Source organism: Varanus komodoensis, unplaced genomic scaffold, assembly GCF_004798865.1.
Source record: "Varanus komodoensis strain SLA01 unplaced genomic scaffold, ASM479886v1 scaffold2, whole genome shotgun sequence".
Lineage (NCBI taxonomy): Eukaryota > Metazoa > Chordata > Lepidosauria > Squamata > Varanidae > Varanus > Varanus komodoensis.
Window position 1 is genome coordinate 19,999,940 of NW_025335568.1, and position 19,677 is coordinate 20,019,616.

The 19,677-nt window shown below is 42.8% G+C and overlaps 1 protein-coding gene across 1 annotated transcript in view; it reads left to right on the plus strand.

The window, feature by feature from the left end:
• The window catches only part of BANK1 (B cell scaffold protein with ankyrin repeats 1), a 153,669-nt gene that overhangs the window by 121,445 nt on the left and 12,547 nt on the right, over positions 1-19,677 (plus strand). The window contains exons 8-10 of the mRNA XM_044429665.1: positions 3,502-3,604; positions 5,751-6,065; positions 10,152-10,400. Of these exons, the coding sequence (XP_044285600.1) occupies positions 3,502-3,604; positions 5,751-6,065; positions 10,152-10,400 (667 nt within the window). The remainder of the gene's footprint in view (positions 1-3,501; positions 3,605-5,750; positions 6,066-10,151; positions 10,401-19,677) is intronic.

Here is a 19,677-nt window from a genome sequence, read left to right on the forward strand (position 1 = left end):
GCGATTATAATACATCTCCTCATAGCAAAGAAGTTTATGGTCAGTCAGTGCCCCCAACTCTGTCAGGCCAGAGGGCACATTTGGAATCTTGAGACTGTGTCAAGGATGCCATCATATAAAATGACTGCCATGATGGCCAGGCCCAATTGTGAAAGGCCCGTTTCACAGAAAGGCATACTGATGAGACTAAAATACAAGTGTTGTGCCCACACACCAAGCCCAAGATACACTCATCCCAATCACTGTTTGCTTTCTCTTTCAGGATCACCCCCCTCACACCTGCACATGCACACGCGTGCACACACACGCACACACAGAGGCCAGAATGGAGGGAAAGTAATTCTCCAGAGGTTTGGGTGTCACTGCCCAGTATTCCTGGTCACCGGTTATGCTGGCAGGGGCCTCTGATACCTGACATCTCAAACAACTGGAGATTTGGGACATGCAAACATGCCCTTGGAGTGACCCAGTTCAGGAAGGAAAACACATCTCTGTTGCTCCCAGGTGTTTCTGTCCACAGGAAGAAAGATTATGTTCATGCAAGCTAATCTGTGGAACAACTCAAAAGCAGAACAGGTATTGAAGCCTGACAGCCAAGGCCAGTCTGAACAGGAAGATCTTACAGCACATCTAAAAGATGTTTGGAATTTGGCAAATTTCCATGAGGGAGGGAACTCCAAAATATGCAATTTAAATCCTGGCCTTGAAAATGTCTTCTGTTTGAAAATGAAAAGCCATGGAGTACATGGTGTACTATCTTGTTAAAAAGGAAAAAAAAGAGGGGGGAGCAAGCAAGGAAGGAATTGGTCTCTACATAGTTTTAACGGAATGTGCCTGAAAAGTTTAATGCAATGAAAACTGTCATTGCACTGACAGCCACACTAAGCTAGATCAAACAGTAAAAAGACTGAAAATTCCATGTGAGAATAAAAACCATTTGCTATTTACCTGCCCAGTGTGGCTTTGCCCTGCTGAATGGTGTGTCAGCACAAGGACCTATGCAAACAGAGGAGAAAGGGCAGCATTTATTGCTGGGCACAGTATCCAAAGAGGCCAAGTTGTGTTGAAGAACCAAATATCTAAACCTTCCAAGTGAAAAATAGATGGGATTGTGGGTGTCCATGACTGGTAGAAAGACAAAAGCCAGGGAGGGACTCAACAAAATTGTTGGGGGCAGGAGACAAGACTTGATTGCCTGCATGCTCTCTCAGTGCTCCCCCGTAACTATTTATGTAAAGAACTGTATCCCACTGCAGCTGCTTTCGTGCAATCAGCAAAACAAGGCAGTCCTTGCTGACACTCTAAGATGCCACAAAGAAGGGGAGAGGGAAGGAGAGCAAGGAAAGAATTAAGTCATCTTACAACAGGTCTAGTGGAATGGTCCCTGTTCTGCATCTCTTTTCCTTCCATTCAGCAGAATGGCTGCTGGAAACTCGAGTGAATTATTCAAAATAGAATATATGCCAGTTTAGTCTATGGCTCAAATCTTTTTCTTAATGTGGGCTTTGGGATACCTTGGTACAGGGTTTGACTTTTTAAGGAAGGATGCTCTGAGTACCTGCATCTCTTCCACTTGCTGCCAGCCCCACCACAGCTGCAGTTTTAACACAGCAGAGAGTGGGGAAAGGGTCACAAATCAGAGGAGCAACTGTGCTGATCTATTGTGTGAAGTGGAGCACAACGTGTCCTTATAGGCCAAAGTACCTGAGCCAAAGGAGATTCATGACTAGTACTCTAATGCTATGCATACCTACTTAATAGGTCTATTTGGTTCAGTGGGACTTGCTTCCAAGGAAGTACATATGGATGACTGGGCAGGTTGTTGCCTTTTTTATTCTACCCAGATGCAGCTGTGGGATGTTTGTCCATTTACAGAGGAGAGAAGATGCCTGGCCCTTTGGCCCATACCCTTTTCCAAACCAACACATAATGTTTAAATTGCTACTGCCCTGAGCCCCAGGCACAGCATGCATGAACTGGATTCAAAGAAACAAGGCCGGAGAGTCAATCATGGATCTCCCACCTGGATCTCTGGTCTAATATCAGTTCTGCCCTAAAACAGGAAGAGGATGGCCCAGTGCCAACACTGGGTTAAATACAATGTCATGCAAATGGTCTTCCACTCTTACAACTAGATGTCCTCTTGATCTTCTCAGTCCTTTCCCTCTCATGCTCCTCAAATATGCTCCAGGGTGGTCCCCAACTGTCTGGAGCAGGTGGGGATAGAGTACCTGCAGAGAGGATAGAAAACGTGGTCAATGATTGCTTTCTGCTTTCTGTTTCTGTGTTTTCTGTTCTGCTGGCATACGGTCAGTATTGGATACAACCCATTGATTCTGGCCACAAAGAGATGTTAGAGCAGGGTTGAGATAATTTGATTCAAGTGCATTGGCCAGGAGACAAAGAACAGTGCAATTGAGTTTCACATGCCCAAGGGGACACAAGACTTAGGTTTCTTAGGACACACTCCTATGCAAATTTAAACCACAGTAAGACCTGCAACTTCTAGCAAGTCCTTGAGTTGTCCTTAAACTCACATGCTTCTCCCCCATGCATTTCATGGCAAACTAATCCTGAAAATGAGATGTCTCCAATAAAATTCTGATAGGACATGGAAGGTCTTCCTTTCAATTTTTTAAAAAGTAAAAAATAGTTCAGTACATTTTTCAGACAGTCATCTGAGTGGGATGATGCAAATTGATGACCTGCAATGGCAGGGGGTTGGCCTCTTCCAACTGTACTATTCTATGATTGCAATCCATGCAAGTCCTCAAAGCTGCACGACAGGGATTGATTACCCAGGTGCAAATATGCCAGTCGTTCATTGGCTTGAAAAAGAACTGCCAAAACTCTTGCATACCAAGGTTCTAACTCAGAGAAACTCTGAGAGTGCTGGGCTGAGATGAAGATGAAAGATCCAACAACCAGGATCAGTAGAGCTAAAGGGAAAAGGCCAGAACCCAAAATATTAACATATTTTAGCTTACTGCTGTTACTGCCAATAACATTTGGAAAGGGTCTTCAACCTTTCAAAATGGTGGGAAAGACTGCAAAGCAAAGCAAAGCAACCTCCAAATAATCAGTGATGAGGGAAAGGGGTGTGTGGCTGAAGAATGATGGAGTGGCCTCTGGGGAACCTGAAAAGGTTGGGTTCAGATGCCAGGATGGCCAGATATGCCCTGGGGACTATACTTCAAAACTCCTAGTTAACAGCTATGTTATATGAAGTCAGCTAAAAACAGGCTTCCTGCTCTGACGTTTTCCTTCCAGTTTCTTTGTCTTTTGACTGCTTTTCTAGAATTTGACTGTATAATTGGCCATTCCTGGAGAAAGGAACTTTGAGAATTCTCAAATGGAAAACATGTATGCAGCAATAGAGAACAGATGAGACATTTGCATGACTGTCTCCAAATCTGAGATATGAGGATTCGCTGCAATCTTTGTGGGTTCTCCTATTCAGCACTGATTTTTTTTTTTTCTTTTCTCTCCCCCACCACCCAGATCGATGAAGACAATTATAAAAGTGATGGTCAGGAAGAAGAAGAGGACACTGAAGATGATGTCTATGTGATTATGACTTCAGACTCCTCCTGTAATGTACCTTGTAAGTTTTGAGATTTCTGATCCTGCCTTTGGATCTTCTCTTAGTAACCATATGTATATGCCATAATGTATATACCCACAGAGAAAGCTTAGTATTTGTTACAAAACTTTACCTTAGTCATTTTAGAGGATGCTGTTTGTGCATCCATTGGTTATACTGGGAATTATTGATCAACTCCTTTCAAGTAACACTTGTTTCTACCACACAACATAACCTGGGCCTCCTAAACTAGCTTGTTGTCTCAGGTGTGGTAGGGTACCATAATTTCATTGCCAGTGTTGAAGTAAGATTCAGTGGTCAGTCTAGTCTGCTCCTATACCCAGACAGAGAATGCGCAGGAGGGTTTCATCTTGTCCTTTGGCAACAAAATATTTTCAGCTGGCCCTGAACTGATGGATACTTTTGTCTTGAGCTCTAGCAAACACATGCTCTGAATTTTCCAATTGATATTGGTATATCTTCTCCTTCAGATAAGGGGTAGTGGCAAATACAGAACAAGGACCTTCAAGAAGTACTTCTCCTAGCTTGCAAGTCCTGTTATCCTTGCTCAGTGCCCATACTGAATGAGGTTGATGGGAGTCCTATAACATTTGGAAGACCACACTTTCCCCACCTTTCAGTCTGAGTTTGTTGCATCTCTACCACTTGACAGCCTGCAGCTTGCAACTGAATGGCTGCTGAAACATACATACATCATTCAAAGTAGCAGTTGGCTTTGTAGCCAGTCAGTAGGATGACAGTAGTCCATTCCTTGGACAATAATCTGTGTGTGAATAAGCAATGCCACACAGATGCATACAGTGGTGATCTTCACTGGACACCACCCTCTGAAGCACCACCTTGGAGGCAGCAGAGACGGGGGCCCCATCAAGGCCACTGGCAGCCCCCCTTTGGCACTTAGTGGCACCCATCGTTGCTGCCTGGCCAGAATCACTTTTTAAGAGTGGCAACTTTTTGTGTCTTTCCTGCCAAGTGACGGTGTAGTAGACTTGGTCACCCCCTCCACTTATTGGGTTGTCTGCATTTGAAAATACAGTGAGCTCCCAACTGGGCCATGCCTTGTTGGGGTTGCTTGTAATGGAGGCAGTCCTGGGTAAGACAGCACACTAAGCTACCAGTCAGTTCCAAGTGAATGGGTCACATCCCATAACTTCCAGCAGATGCTTTAGATGCAAGCAGTTCAATCATCAATGAAATAGCCCAGCTTTCTTCAACCCCCTGATCTTCTCCAGATGTTTTGGACTAGAGTTCCCATTATCCCCAGTCAGCATGACCATGCATTTGGAATGTCAGAGAAGTCTGTAAAAGATTAAAATGTGTTCAGATTTCTGTGCATTTAACCTGCGGATTCCACAGTAGACCAGTTTTATCTGAGTGGTGCGGATTCTGCAGACTTCTGGAATTGCTTTGCACCTTGAGAAGGTTTTGCACTGATTCATGTTAATGCATTTGTGCAGTTGCACATTAGCATTAATGCACACTTGTGCTGGTACATGTGATTGCAAGTTAGTGTTACTGAGTATTAGCAGAAATAGATTGTGCTAATTCTGGTTGAAAGAACCTATTCTGTCAGTGAACGGATGATGGAGTAAACAATGAAACAGAGACAATGGATTTTACAAAACTGGCAATTCCCTACCATATGGTGCATTTCTTGCAGTGGCTCAGACTTCTCTCAATAGGAATATTTATCCCATGTGCGGAATGTCATATAATAGGTTGGCAAGGCATGGTGTTTTAAAAATATACCAGGAGAGGTGCACAGGTTATGGCTTATTTGCTCAGCTCTTTCCTAAGCACTGCACTACATTCAAAACTGGCCTCTTGAGCTGGCAGAGGTGGTCGTGGGGTGGGGAGGAGGCAATGAGCAGCCTGGCACAGTCTTTTGGATAAAGTCTAGCATTATCACATGCTGGAAGATGTTGCAAAGTGAAGTTACAAAATCTAATGAAAGCCTCCACCATCCATTTAATAAATATTTTAGATGTTCTTTTGCCGGAGTTATAAATGTGACAGCTTTCCACTGTATTAGTTCATGAAAGTTTTATTAGCTGTGCTGCTGTTATTTCTGTGAAAATCTGCAAACTATGAAATGCTTCCAGATGGCATATTTTAAATGAAATAATAATATATCCTCCAACTTTAGCAGTCAGGCCAAGCACAAGTGAACAGCCTGGAGCCAGTTTGAAAATCCAGAATGGAGGAACCGATGATGAGGCAGAGCAGCAAGAAGATGCACAGGAAAGTGCGGTTGAGAACAAAACAAAGGGGGAGAGAAATGGATCAGAGGAAACCCCACATCATCACTTGGCCAGTCATGATAAGTGGCTGGATGATGTCACTGCCAAGGAGTCCTCCGAAGCAAACCTCAGAGGTGTCAGCTGTGCTGAGAGGCCGACTTTACCCCCCCGAATTCAGCCTTCCACCACAAGACAGAATGAGCTTTTCTACTTATCTCCAGGTACTCATGGCAGAAAACAAATTCTAAAATTTATCGGCATAAATGTTTAAAGACTGAGAGAAGCAGATACTGACCTCGTATTGCATGGGGAACACATCATCAGTGTACCCAATGCAAGTTATATCAGGCTCCCATAGGAATTGTACAGAATTATTTTTCTTGTAAGCAATTATTTTGGGCTGTGTTCAGGTTTCCTCTCTGCCTTTTCTTGTCCCAAAGTGATAAAATGCAAACTCTAGTTACTGCAATCAGTCCCATGAAGGGGCAGATCTTCTATGCATGGTCATTGTTTATTTCCCATAGCAGTGTCATTATCCGTATGTACTGTCAGTGAGGTATCGTGGTTTACAATGCAATCTTACACATGTCTTCTTAGAAATAAGTCTTATTGTTTTCAGCAGCACTTACTCCCTGGGACAATGATTATTGTGTCACATATCATAAACATAAAATAGGTTTCTTAGACAATTGGCTTGCTTGGTAACTCGTTGTCTGATCTGGAGGTGAAGCAGCAGCAGTCTCGGAGGTACCTGTCTCAGGAAGATTGAATGAGCACTTTCCCTGATGCAAATGTTTGGCAGGAGCAATGCTGGAGATGGAAGCATCTTCTTTGATGTCAGAGTTGGGCAACAGCCATTTGGGGGTTGCTGTACAAAGGGAACTGAGTCAGCATGTCTTTAGGATGACTGCATGGTAGCATCCATCCTGGGGAGGGCAGTTCTTAATAAAATATACAGATACAGCTGACCACCTAAGTAATGAGGCTGGAATAAGCAGTTCTGGATGGAGGGGTCTGCTTGCCAGGATAAGCAATGCTTCTCTTCTTTTTGAGTCATATTAATGATCATTTTCATGATATTGGGAATTATATTGTTAGCATTCTTGTGTGTGTGTAGGGCTAAAAGGCATTTCTTAGTGCATCCTGTACTTCAAAACTCATATATAGAATAAAAGAGGAATGCCTAATTAATAAATGGTAAAAGGCATATACCCTAATTTTAATAGACTTTCAGCTTTAGCATCCTCTATGGATTCCATTAGCTCTCTCTTAATCCATTTAGTTTTGCCACCTAGAGATCTGGGTTCTAGTTCACTCAACCATGAAACTCACTGGGTGACTTTGGCCCAGTTACACACTCAGTTCAACCTACCTTTCACAGGTTCCTGAAAAACAGGATTCTGTGGGTAAGCATCTTCAAAAAGCTCTGTCCTGCAGGTCTTAGTAGTCAGGTGAATCCATAGCAAGGTAAGCTACCCCTCAGATGCACAGGTCGTTAAAGATTAAGACCAGCACCTTGAATTGACCCTGGCAAATCAGCTGGCAATTGGTGCAAGATTTTCAGGGAAGATGTAATATGTCTCTATACTGTACAACAGTAACAGCCTGGCACATGACATGTGGGCCTTGGTCATGTGATCACACATTGAAAAATGCACACAGAAGCTGAGTTTGGATCTGCTATCCCTGATATGCATTAATGGCATGGCAGGCAGGCCAGGGGAGCATGAATGCAAGATCTGTTTTTAGTTCCCACTCCTCATCATGAATAGCAAAACAATGCCAAATATCCTCATCAAACTACCGCTCCCAAGATTCTTTTAGGGAAAGCCATGGCAGTTCAATTGGTATGAAACTGATATAACTTAGTGTGCCATGCAACATATTGCCACAAAAACAGTGTTCTTTTATGGCTAAAAAGTAAAGGGTGTTGGGATTCACATCATAAACATACCACTATAATGCAAGGTGGATCAGTCAGGAGTCTAAACTCCATACCGACTTTTGTATGATTGTGTCCTGGAAATGCTACAGATCCCACATGAGCTGTTGCACCAATGCAGACAGAATCAAAAGATTTATTGGAAAGAGTCTAGAATGGTTTGCTAGACTGCTGAATGGGACCATGACTGGGCCAGACATGAATAAGTCTACTTCATGATTAATTTGCCCATAAGCAGACATGCAGAACAAATTAGGCAGCTCCAGTTATATTCTGGAGATGAAGCAGAATCCCTCTGAAGCGCTTTCCATTTAATTGTGCTGTGTTTCAGTGAAGTATTATATTGGTTTCATCTTTGGGTGGGGATGATACTTTTCAAAGCGAAACAGTAATGAGTCATCCTTTCACATTGTTTAGAGAACTGTTTACTGCAGGTTCAGCAGGATAATAACTAAAAGCAATCCAGAATCAAACCCTCTCTCCCAGGGAAAGATTCATTTAGTAGCAGGAGTGCCCCCTGTGGAAGTTCAGAGCCCAAAAGAGCTAATACAGTTGGGATACCAAGAACAACAGAACAACCTGTCCCTCAATTGGAACAGGTTATATTTCCATTGCTTTTAGGTAATGCGATGTATTTTTTAAAAAGTGGCTTTTCTTAATTGTGATAAAGGAAGTGTCCTTGAGTAAATAATGTGTTTCTTTAAACACTTCTGTAATAACCAATTCTACATAAGGCTTTCAAAAAATTAATAAGTATTCATTGTAACCCAGAATGTTTTACATGGTCTTTCTCCTCTCTCTTTTATTATCAGAACTACCCTGTGAGGTAGATTGGGCTGAGAGTCCATGAGTGGCCCCAAGTCACCCAGTGAGTTCAATGGCTAAGTGGAACTAGAACCCAGATCTTTCTAGTTGCAGTCCAGCACTCTAAGCACAATACAACACTCCAGTAACATGAGTGCCTTCTGTAGAAGTTCGAAAACCAAAAAGCTTATATAGTTCAGCTAGCTGGGCATAGAGACTTAAACTTGTTTAATCAGAGGAGTGACTGTGATTGCTCTTTGTTCCCTTTTTGATACAAACTTACCAAAACCCCAAATTTAATCAGAAAGAACTTGAAATTTCTAAAAGCTTTTACAAAACTTAGGGGAGAATTTGAGAGGCATTAGGATTTTCTGGAGTCTGAGCACGAAGGTACTCCAGCCTCAATTCTCTGGCCCAAAATATCCTGTGTATCCTCACAGCCAATGGAAATAACTGAGGGGGCTACTCTCCAACCTGAGATTGCAAGTGGTCCTTGGAGAAGGAAAAGGGGTGTGCTGGTGGGAGGGGCAGGGGCCACAGAGTTGCACTGAGTTCAACTGAAGTTCCAGCATCCTTCCCCAACTTCCTGGCACAAAAAATAGCTGTCCAGATAAAATGCAGGGCACGGTTATGGTGGCAGCAGAGTTTGTCACCTCTCCACCTTGGATCTTGCATCAGATGCATGTAAGCATCTGAGTTTGGATCCCTGAGTATTCAGCCACATTTGTGGTGTTGACTTGGGTCGCACCAATGCCAGCGCTAGGTTTTAGAAGGCCCTTGGGTAAGCCATAATCCAAAATCTGGCACTAAAAACAAGCTTAAGCACATTCAGCAAAACAAGATTTACTCAACAGGATGCTTCTGTTACTATTCCACTTAGAATATACTGTACCTCAAGGGCTAAAAAGCTGACATATGTAAATTACAGTGAATTCTAATATTACCAGGCATTTTATATGAAGCTCATTTCATAAAGCTGTTCTAGAGGTTGTGTTTTTTCCAGTTTGGGTTGTGGTGTGAGCTTAGCAGCATTTAGAATGAAAAATCGTTTTTGTTAATACTTGCATTAACAGTATTTGCATAGGTAGACAGCAGCAACAGCAATAATGTTGTCAGCATCCAGCAAGTTCAGAAAACTGACATTCTCACAATAAAGTATACACTAAGGCAGTGTTGTTAGACAGCAAACCACAAATGAAGGGAAAGTCCTCCAAAACAGAATTACAGAGGACAACATAGCACCAATGCAGACCTAGCAATGCACATATGAATTTTATGATATTTATTAAGTGAAAGCACTTGCTTATTTATTTCAGATTATATCTAACTGCTTTTCCTGTCTTTAACACAAAATCCCTAAGCAGTTCACAATATTCAATCATGATAAAACCCCATAAAATTAATCAACAAAACAGAAATCTACTGGCTATTTCAGATTTCAAGATCTGACCCCAGAGATGATGCTCTAACCTTGCAAACATTTCTGTTGGCTGTTTTCTGCCAATGCTTTCATTCACCTTAGAGTGTAAATAATGAAAATGGCATTGTACATATTTTGCAGCATGGGAAGCAATGAATAACCAGAAGGAGACCAAAGAGACAAATGGGGACCAGAAAGAAGATGATGAAGCAGAAGATCCATACACTTCTGCTATGGAGGACAATGGCATCTATGATATGATTCTTACTAATGCGATTAAAGAGCGAAAGAAAGAAAGTCGATCTTTCATTATGAACCGTCCACCAGCCCCTGCACCTCGTCCATCGGCAGTCCCCATGAAAGAGGAAAATACACCTTACATAGCACAAGGTAATGGTTGTTAGTATACCATCTGCAACAGATTTTTGTGATGGCATGGGAAATCTCTTTCAGCCTGATGGCAAAATGCAATTTTAGAAAAACATCCCAGAGCTACATTCTACTGGTGGCCAGGGCCAAAGGACAAAATACAAAATAAATCCAATTTATTTTGATTGAAATCTTAGGGCCCAATCCAGTAGGGATTTCTCTAAGCCTCCAAGGGCAGCCTGATAAGCTCGGAAGAGTGGCAAGCACCATTCTTTGCATACTGGCAGTGAAGGAAGTAGGGTAATATGACCACTAATCCCCATTTCCAAGGTCATACCTCTTTTCCAACTTCGTATTTGGGAATCCAAATTACCCTTTTGTCCTCTAGTCACTGTCTAGGGGCTGTAGGATCATTCAGTTACCACCAGCACCTGAGAAACATTTCAATCTTTTAGAACGGAGGGCAGAAGAGTGTAAAAACTGGAGAACTACTAAATGATTGGTGGTAGGAGGAAAGGGTGTGTGTCCAGAAAATGAGTCTGTAGCCACCACCTGGGAAACCAGGGGGCCAGATTTTACCCACGGGCATAAGTTTCCCACCTCTACCCTAATCTCTGATGAATATCTGTGGTTGATTCATGTTGGCAACACCTTTCTTAGGCCAATGCAACAGATGCCTATGAAGGGATCTTTGATCCTAGATCAAAGAGTCTTTTACAACACAGTATTATGGCCACTAGATTGGAGCCACCATGATACAAATTATGCTGGCAGCAGCTCAGCCTCTTTTCTTCATGCTCTGATGTGTAACACTTAGATTGTCAAAACTGGCCATCTAAGGAGTTGGCAGGATGGCGGAAGCATGGAAGTGACCTTCGCGTGTGCCTTCCTTCTCCCCTAAATAAGATGCCTGTAATCCTGTGTCTTGAGTATCTGAATTCATTTGTACTCTTAGTGAATCAAGAAAACATTATGCCCACAAAGGATTAATTTAAACATAGTGCATGGATCAACCTGAAAAGAATTAGCTTGCAATGCATTGATAAAGTATGGAAGGAAATGACAGACTTCTCAGGCACTTTTCATTCTCAAAGTCACACAGTGATAAAGATTCTGTGTGTAACTGTTCTTGTTGGGCTGCGCGTGTAAGGTTTCGAATCAGTAAGGGTCTGTGCTGGATGATGTGTGTGTGTGTTTTTTAAAGAAATAAAAAGCAGCATATAATTTTTCTGAAATAAATTGATGGGCTGAACTTAGTTTATTACCTTGAGCAATGGTTTCAAAGGTCCCATCTGGCTCAGCACTGCCTCTGTGGCAGAGTGGTCCGGAGCTTGGGCCTGCCCCCCTTGTCTCATCAGAATAAAAGAGGGAGTTAGAGCAAAAGCCTATCTAGTTCCACCTTCTGTTCCCACAGCGATCAGCCAACTTCCTCTAGGAAGCCCATGAACAGGAAAGGAATGCAATAACCCTTCCCACTCATCTCTCCAGAACCTTATATATCTGCAGTCAAAGATGGCCAGACAGCAAGTGCCAGTCCCCACAGGGAACCCTGGGCCAGATAGTTCAATGGCTTAACTCAGCATTACGATAGCTTCAAATATCATTCAACAGTTGTATTTATATCTTTGTTACTGGTATGCAAGGCCTGTTCCAGACCTAGCAAGGCTTTCACCCACAGATCTGAAGTACTAGACCTTCACTTCAGTGGAGGAAGGCAAAGACAAGCCTGTACTCCTTCGTGAAAATGCTGGTGGGGTGTACATACCAGCTCTTGGTCCAGGACTCGGCTGAGATAGAGATTTTATGGATCCTTTCCAGGCCAGCTACATGTGTCTTTCAGTTACCAGCAGAAGTCCACCCTCAAACCAGAGTAACCAGTGGTGGAAAGAATTGTGGGATTTATGAGTGGGCACCAGTGGCAACCCTATGCCTATGGTAGGGCAGAGATGATTATCAAAGAGAGAAAAGAAGCAAATTGAATCATGCTTCTCTCCCTCCCCCCCTCCCTCCCTCCCCCCCTCTCATTTGTAAGTATAATTTACCTTTCTAAAGATATTTATATCAGTTTAATACCATGTTAGCTATCATAATATCCCACAAGCACCATATAGACAGTGTTAAAGATCATCTGCTGGAGATTCACAGTTCACTTAAAAAACTAGTTTCCATCCAAGGTCCTTGGGAAAAAGCTTGCTTGCAGTAGGAACATCTGAAGTTTAAGCTAATTCTCATTTAGCAATAGCTCAACTGTGCATCTGAGGTTGAGGGAGGGGGGAATGACCCTGCTATGCAAAATTACCTTGCAAAGAACAATTGTGATTCTTATCTGGGTGCCTAACAAGGAGTTCAGGCATGTTCTCTTTTTGCAGAAAGAGAATTTTTGAATATCATTTCAGATTGTCATACTATCTTGAATACATTGCAAAACACCCTATCCCCTTAAATAAATAGTTGAGTGGTGCTACTTCCCCGTTCCCACCTGCCAATCCTTGTGAAATTCATACAAGACAAATATTTAGCAATATAAGGATATTTCATCAAGGTGAAACCACACTGCAATGCCAGAATGATTCAGCATCCAGATGGCGTTCACTCCCAGAGTGCTCCCTTTCCATTTCTTGAGTTTTTAATATTCTTCACCTGGTTATTTCAATATGCCTCCAATTACACCATGACCGAATAACTGTTAAATAAATGCATGAGAGCTTTTTGTTTCTTCACACATAGTGAAGGGATTGTGCTCATTACTGGCACAGGATCATCACCCCTGGAGACTGAAGCTAGTACAATTTAACCACAGACAGGTGCAGTTTTGCTTACAACGATCTGTCATGTCACTACGCTCTGACCTCAGAGACTTATCTCAGGCCTAAGGGAGATAGCTTGAGCCTCTGTGGTTGGTGACTCATCGGCATCCCTGACTACCATTGCCAAGACGGAAGCCTGACAGCTGCAGTTGGCGCTTTCATCCTTTCATTTGACTCACGCCACTTTCCAACAGGTTGTGTCACTTGCCATTCAGTGCCATTGCCTTTAATGGGATATGCATATTTACTCAGAAGTGAATCCCACCAAGAACCTTAGAAGCAGAGCTTCTGCCCAAGTAATTGATGCACAAAATTGCAGAGTTACAACCAAACAAGATGGAGCACCAGAGATGCATCACTGAGATGCATTCCAGGTCTATTGCTTATGTTGTTGGCAAAAACTGCAATAGTGGCTCTAACTCATTGCCCCACACAGTGTTGATTCTTCAGTGCAGATTACTCCTTCCCATCAACTGGGAACTGTTATCTGTTGGGTGGGGAAACCAGTATCTGTTGGTACCTGGATGGTTCCCAGTCCATGGCTAACAGAAGCACCAAGAGGGGATTCGAACAGGAGACTCCACAGGATTACCAGAAAAATCTGCAATGGATTCAAATGAGTTTGACTTTCTAAGGATCCACAGCAGAATGGCTTTTCCAGAATTTCACAGATTCCACAGATTTGCAGAGTGGGAATTTATTTATTATTTATTTCTTGTATTTCTATCTTTTATTTTTTTTCTTTTCAAGGAACTCAAGGTGCTTACATAATTCTTTTCCTTCTCTCAATCTTATCCTCACAACACCCCTGTGAGGTAGGTTGGGCTGAGAGTCTGTGAGTGGTCCAAACTCAGCCAGGTAGATATCCTGAGTTCCATTCCCACACTCACACCACACTGGCTCTTCAAATTCAAATACTTCAAAGCATGTGGAAGGCGCCAGGCTGGGGAAGACTGAACGAGCTTGCTTTCTTCCTGGAACCACAGTCTGATTGTGATGTTCTGATAACAGGCACATGCTCAGTCAAAGCATAATTCCCCTTAATGTCATTGCATTCACAGCAAGCGCTTGCTTCGAATCAACAAGATTCATATAATGTCATCAGTGATATTTGAGGGCTTTTGTCAAAACAGGTGGTGCTTCCAATGGAGCAAATCAGCCTTTTGCTGCCTCAACATCCTACATTAGACAATTAAAGCCGAGAAAAGGAATTGAACTGAGAGAATGAACTGAATTCACCAAAGTAAATGCTTCTGAAAGCAGCCTCAATGGCTCTTTCCTGCTTTGGTTCACTATATTATCCACCAAAATCAGCATAAATGTTCCTTCTCAAGATGTCATTCCAAAGACTATTATTAACATTCTCTGCACAGAACCAGTACAGGAGCATCACTCCTCCATTAGCCTGGGGTATTGATGCAAACTGCAGCAGCTTAGTTCCAGAGGGGACCGCAGTGCCAGCTCAGAGATTCTTCCCAGTGCTGAGAAGGGCCTAACATTACTAGCACCGATGGTACAGCTGCTTGCAACCTCTAGACTGCAATGAGCCCTTGAGGCAAGTCCAGAAGCAGGAGCTAGTGCAGAATACAGCAGCCCAGCCATTCTCTTTCAGCATGCGGCTCCTTAGCAGAGGGCCAAGTTTAAGGTCTGGATACCAGTGTATAAAGCCTTACACAATCAAGAAATCTGAAACAGCACGTCCTCCCTTACCAGCTTGCCAAGTCACAGACGTGATCAAATACCATGACACGAGTGTGCCCTTATGGAACTATGGGCCAACTGGAATCCTTTCAGAGAAGTGTCTGCAACTTCCTGCCTTTTGTGGTCAGGCAGGCACCAAACAGTTGTTTTTATTGCCTGCTGAATGCATCTTTATTTCAGGAAGTTTTCCTGAACTAAACCAGCCACAGTTTTATTGATACAGGTTTATTGAATTTGTCTTTAATCATACTGTTTTATCCTTTTACTTGACTTATCTTTTATCATTCAACATTCTGAAAGCTCCATGCTGGAATATCGAGTGGTAGATACATCTTGTAAATGAATAAATAGGCATTGCAATTGCAAAAGGCCCAGAAAACTGTCCTCAGTTGACCTCTCTCTGCCTCACCCTAGCACTTCTGTAGGAAAAGGTTCTGACAAACCCTGCAGCCAATCACAGCACACCACTGGAGATATTTAGGCTTTATTTCATTTATTTGATGCATTTAAAGTGTTTTTATTCCATGCATCAGTTAAAAAAGCTTTTGGAGCAGCTTAAAAATAACATTTAAACAAAATGATTGCTGTCCACAAACCTATAATTTTAAAAAGGCATGACACACAAGGAAAAGGAGCAGGAAGGAAAGAGGAAAGGAACAAAATCTTTCTGCAGGGCTGGTGGAACAGTTCTGTTCACCTAGATACAGCCTTCATTGTGAGGTGTGCTCTATTTCTATTTGAAGTACTATAATTATTTCTAAATTTTCATCTATACATACTAATAGATATGTAAGGCATTCAGTCTGAATGTCTGAACACTTGCACAAATGTTATGGAAATGCCTGTCCTTTCCTCTTTCTCTTTTTTTGGAGACTCATGAATGGCCACCCTAGCTGAGATTGGGACGGGGACGAAGAGTACCATCACTCTCCGTGGGAAAATGTCAGTCATTGCATCATTTCCCCACGTGGTCCCAGTTCCATCCCTGGGTCAGAAATGTTCTATGCTAAGACTCTGGGAGGGCATGCAGCCATTTGCACCCCTGACTTTTCCTGGCTGAAAGAAGAATGTCCAGGCAGTGGAGAGGGAAGGAAAGAGCAGCCTTGTAGGTACTAGTGCCCAGTTACTCCAATGTCAGTGAGACGTGCAATCTGAACTTTTAAGCAGCTATCCATGGTGCTGGTCCTATTTTGAGAATACGGTTCAGTACCATACAAAGCCGGGGATGGTTCCAGTTAGGGGAAGCTATGAGTGCTCTTCCGCTATAGTTTTTCTCCCACCTGTCATCTGATTACCCTTTAAAGATCAAACTTTTCTCCACAAAGCCACTGACTTCTCCACAATAACTGGCTGCTGCTGCTAAGAATGAGGATGTGGCCCTACCACATTTGACCTTCTGGCATGCAGCAGCATCAAAATCACTACTGAGCATGTGAGAACTCCAGCATGTACTCAGAACACTCTTCTTGCTCTAGTGCCTTTCCTTGGAGTGCAAATAATATGGAGTTTTCCTGATATCCAGTGCCAGGCAGTGTGAGTATGCATCCTGAGAGTAGAGGTGCTTCAAAGAATCATTGGCATACTGTTATGTGCTGTAAGATCATCTCCAACGTATTGGCAACCCTATGAAAGACTGATTTGCAAAATGTCCTATGCTTGGCAGCCCTGCTCAGCTCTCAAGGCTGTGACTTCCTTTATGGGCAAAATATCAGCCCACAGTTTTGTGTGTGGGGCACGTGTGTGTCTTCCAGAGTTTCTGTGAGTCTCTGAGAAAATAATTCCGTATGTTAATAATGTGTGAATAGTTCTATCTGTCTTTCTGTGTGCGCGCGCGCACGTGTGTGTGTGTGTCTGTGAAAGGGGAAGGTGTGTGTGTTTTTGCAAAGTATTTCTGCTGGCTTCCCAAGAGATATACTCATGGTCATTGTCATTACCTTCAAGGAGATGCCCAGAGCAAGTTGGTCCTCCTTATTTCTTACAAATTTTGTATTGTGCTGCTTCTGAATATGCTTGCTCGGGTGGACTCTTTGTGACAGAGATGCAAAGGCATGGATTTTTTATATTTGCAGAACTTGTTCCCATGTTCCAAAGCGTGCTTTTCTGTGTAGCTCTAAGAATACCAAAGGTTACCTTAATCATTATCATTTTTATTATGGCTGTGGATTCTTCCCTCTAATTCATCATCTTATAGGTATAGAAGTTGTTGCTGGAATAGGAGAATGTGGATCTAAATGAGTAATTCTGTGGGGCTAAAAGATTTCCCCCCACTGCCTGCTGCCCTTTGTACATATTGGGCCTCAGTTTTCTCTTCTGTAGTATAGGTTAATGCTTGTGCTCCACCTGCCATGATCCCCTGATCCACTTCTGCTAACTTGCCTTCTGCCCCGCCACTCAGACTGATCACTCGCCTCCCCTATGGATAGCTCCTTTAACATCCAGACTAAAACCCAGAGTGAATATACTACCATGATGGAACTGCAGCCACTAGGTTCCACTGCACATGGTGGGCATGTCATGAGCGGAGCCGGCTAGAGCCGGGGGTCAGACTAGGTGGCCCGGGAGGCCCCTTCTGACTCGCTCTGTTCCTATGTTTCTATGTTTCTGATTTTTAAGTGCCCACAAGCCTTTGAGAGCAGTCAGGTTGGATGCTTGCAAAAATGCAACCCTTCTCAGGTTGGCATCTGGACACTAGTACACCTCTAGCTATAGCACCATTCTAGTTTGATCATGCAAAGGCACCTGCAAGTGTGCATCTCATTAAAAGCAATCCTCTTAGAGGTGTGTCTCATTTCTACTGTTTCCAGGAGCCCTATCTATGCATCAGACCTGCTTTGTTGGATTGGGGTAAGAAAGCATAGCAAGAAGAGAGGGCCAAAACCAAGGGGTGGTTTAAGAAATTAGAGGGGGAAATGGAAATGTTTGAGAGATTGAGGCCAAAGTACATTACATTAGCTCTAATGAACTGCATAGTATCTCTCCAGAAGAGCTTTAATGCTCATTGGATTCATGCACTGTGGTGCATCATTCTATTTTGGCCATATGAATTTTCTGGCTTATTAGCTGTTGTATAAACTGCAAAATGTTTGTTCATTATTTTTCCTAAAATCCTGGCCTGCCCTTGTGTCTGCTCTATTGCAATTTTGTTACACATTTTCGTAATTTATTTCCCCAAAATGAATTATTTATTTCTTCTTACCTTGCCCACTCAGACTCTTTTTTGCCAGCTAAAATCATTTTTGACAAGATGCTGATTGCAAAGTGTTTCTGATAATTTGACTTTGAGCAACTGGAAAAAAATGCCTTTCTGTATTAGTGTTAGGGTTCGGACTGGGGTTGGGGCTGGTCTTGGTATTTGTGTTGTTTCAGCACTGCAAAACTTGACAGACTCCCCCGTATTAAAAATTAAAGTGCTTCCCAATCAGGGGCAGGTCTGTATCCCTGCCCTGAACTCAATTTATTTCTGCTTCTTCTGATTTGCTAGTGGAACCCACATTATTCATTCCCTTGCCCTTGACATTAACAGTGATTCTGGCCATGACCTTCATGCATTGGGCAGGGTGAAATTGGACAGGGTCAAAAACAAGACCCCAACACAATTAGAGGACTCTGTACTGGCAGAAATCATTTTGTTCATCTTGTAAAATCCTTGTGTCATCCATGCCCAAAAGGCTTCTACCAGGCTTTTTCTCAAACCGGGACCTTTAGCAATCAATCTCTAAGGTTGCCTTACCACCTACACCACCAGCAGCCATTCTATAATAATAAGATTGGGGGGGGGAGGGGTTTGCGTTGGTGTGTATGTCTGTCTGTCAACTATCATAACAAAAGGATTTTATGTGTCTATTATTTCCTGGTCTGTCCAAACAGTAAAACTAAGACATTTGAAACTTGGTACACCTGCTATGGAGACCTTAGAGGTGTTTTCTTAAAGCACATGCTTTGATTTTTAAAGGAAATGAATCCATGTGATTGAAGCTTTCTACAGGTAGACTTCCCTAACCAGTCCATGGCTTTGCAGTCCTGACAATTCGAAGCCCGTCCATACAGGATGCTGTAGGACAAGCCCTACCTGTCTAGGAGAGGGATTGGGCAGAATCATCCCTTAGAAAGCTACAGGGGTGCACTAGGGCAGGTGCTATGCTTTTGGGGTACCAGCAGGGCATCTGTTACTCAGGTGGGGTGCAGCACAATATATTCAACTTTGATAACTGGTAAGTTTGCTTGAAGGCTTTGCTGCATCAAATTCATAGCTAGTCAGTGCTCTGCAGAGCCAGGTCTATTTGCTAGTTCTTCATAAAGGTAGGCAGCTTATAGCAACAGTGCTGCCACTCCAAACTGGAAGCAGCCAGCTTTCATACTGTCTAGTGGCAGAATCAGCATGTACGTACTAGGCCTGATCAAACACTTCAGGCCAAGCCAGTTTAGGAGTCATAGCAATTTGCCAGCCACCAGCTGACTTTGATCCTTGGCCCCGCCTTTTGGATTCCAATCTGGCTTTGGTTCCCACCCGCTCCCATTGCCCTGTCCCTTACATACTCAGTGCAAGTTGTTCTGGTGCAGAACCAGACTTGACAAAGCTGTGCCCGTGCAAGGAGGAAAACCTATTGTAGCGTGGGGTGGAGGGGTTGCTCATTCAGAAGTATATTTAGTATTCGTTCATTTATTTCTTTGAAGCTGCTTTCCTAGCACTAAGTTTTTTGTACTAGCAAAAGGCTATGACAGAGACATCAAATGAATGCACATAGTCAACAAAATGAAGAATTTCAGCAATACAAAATAAAAATAAATTG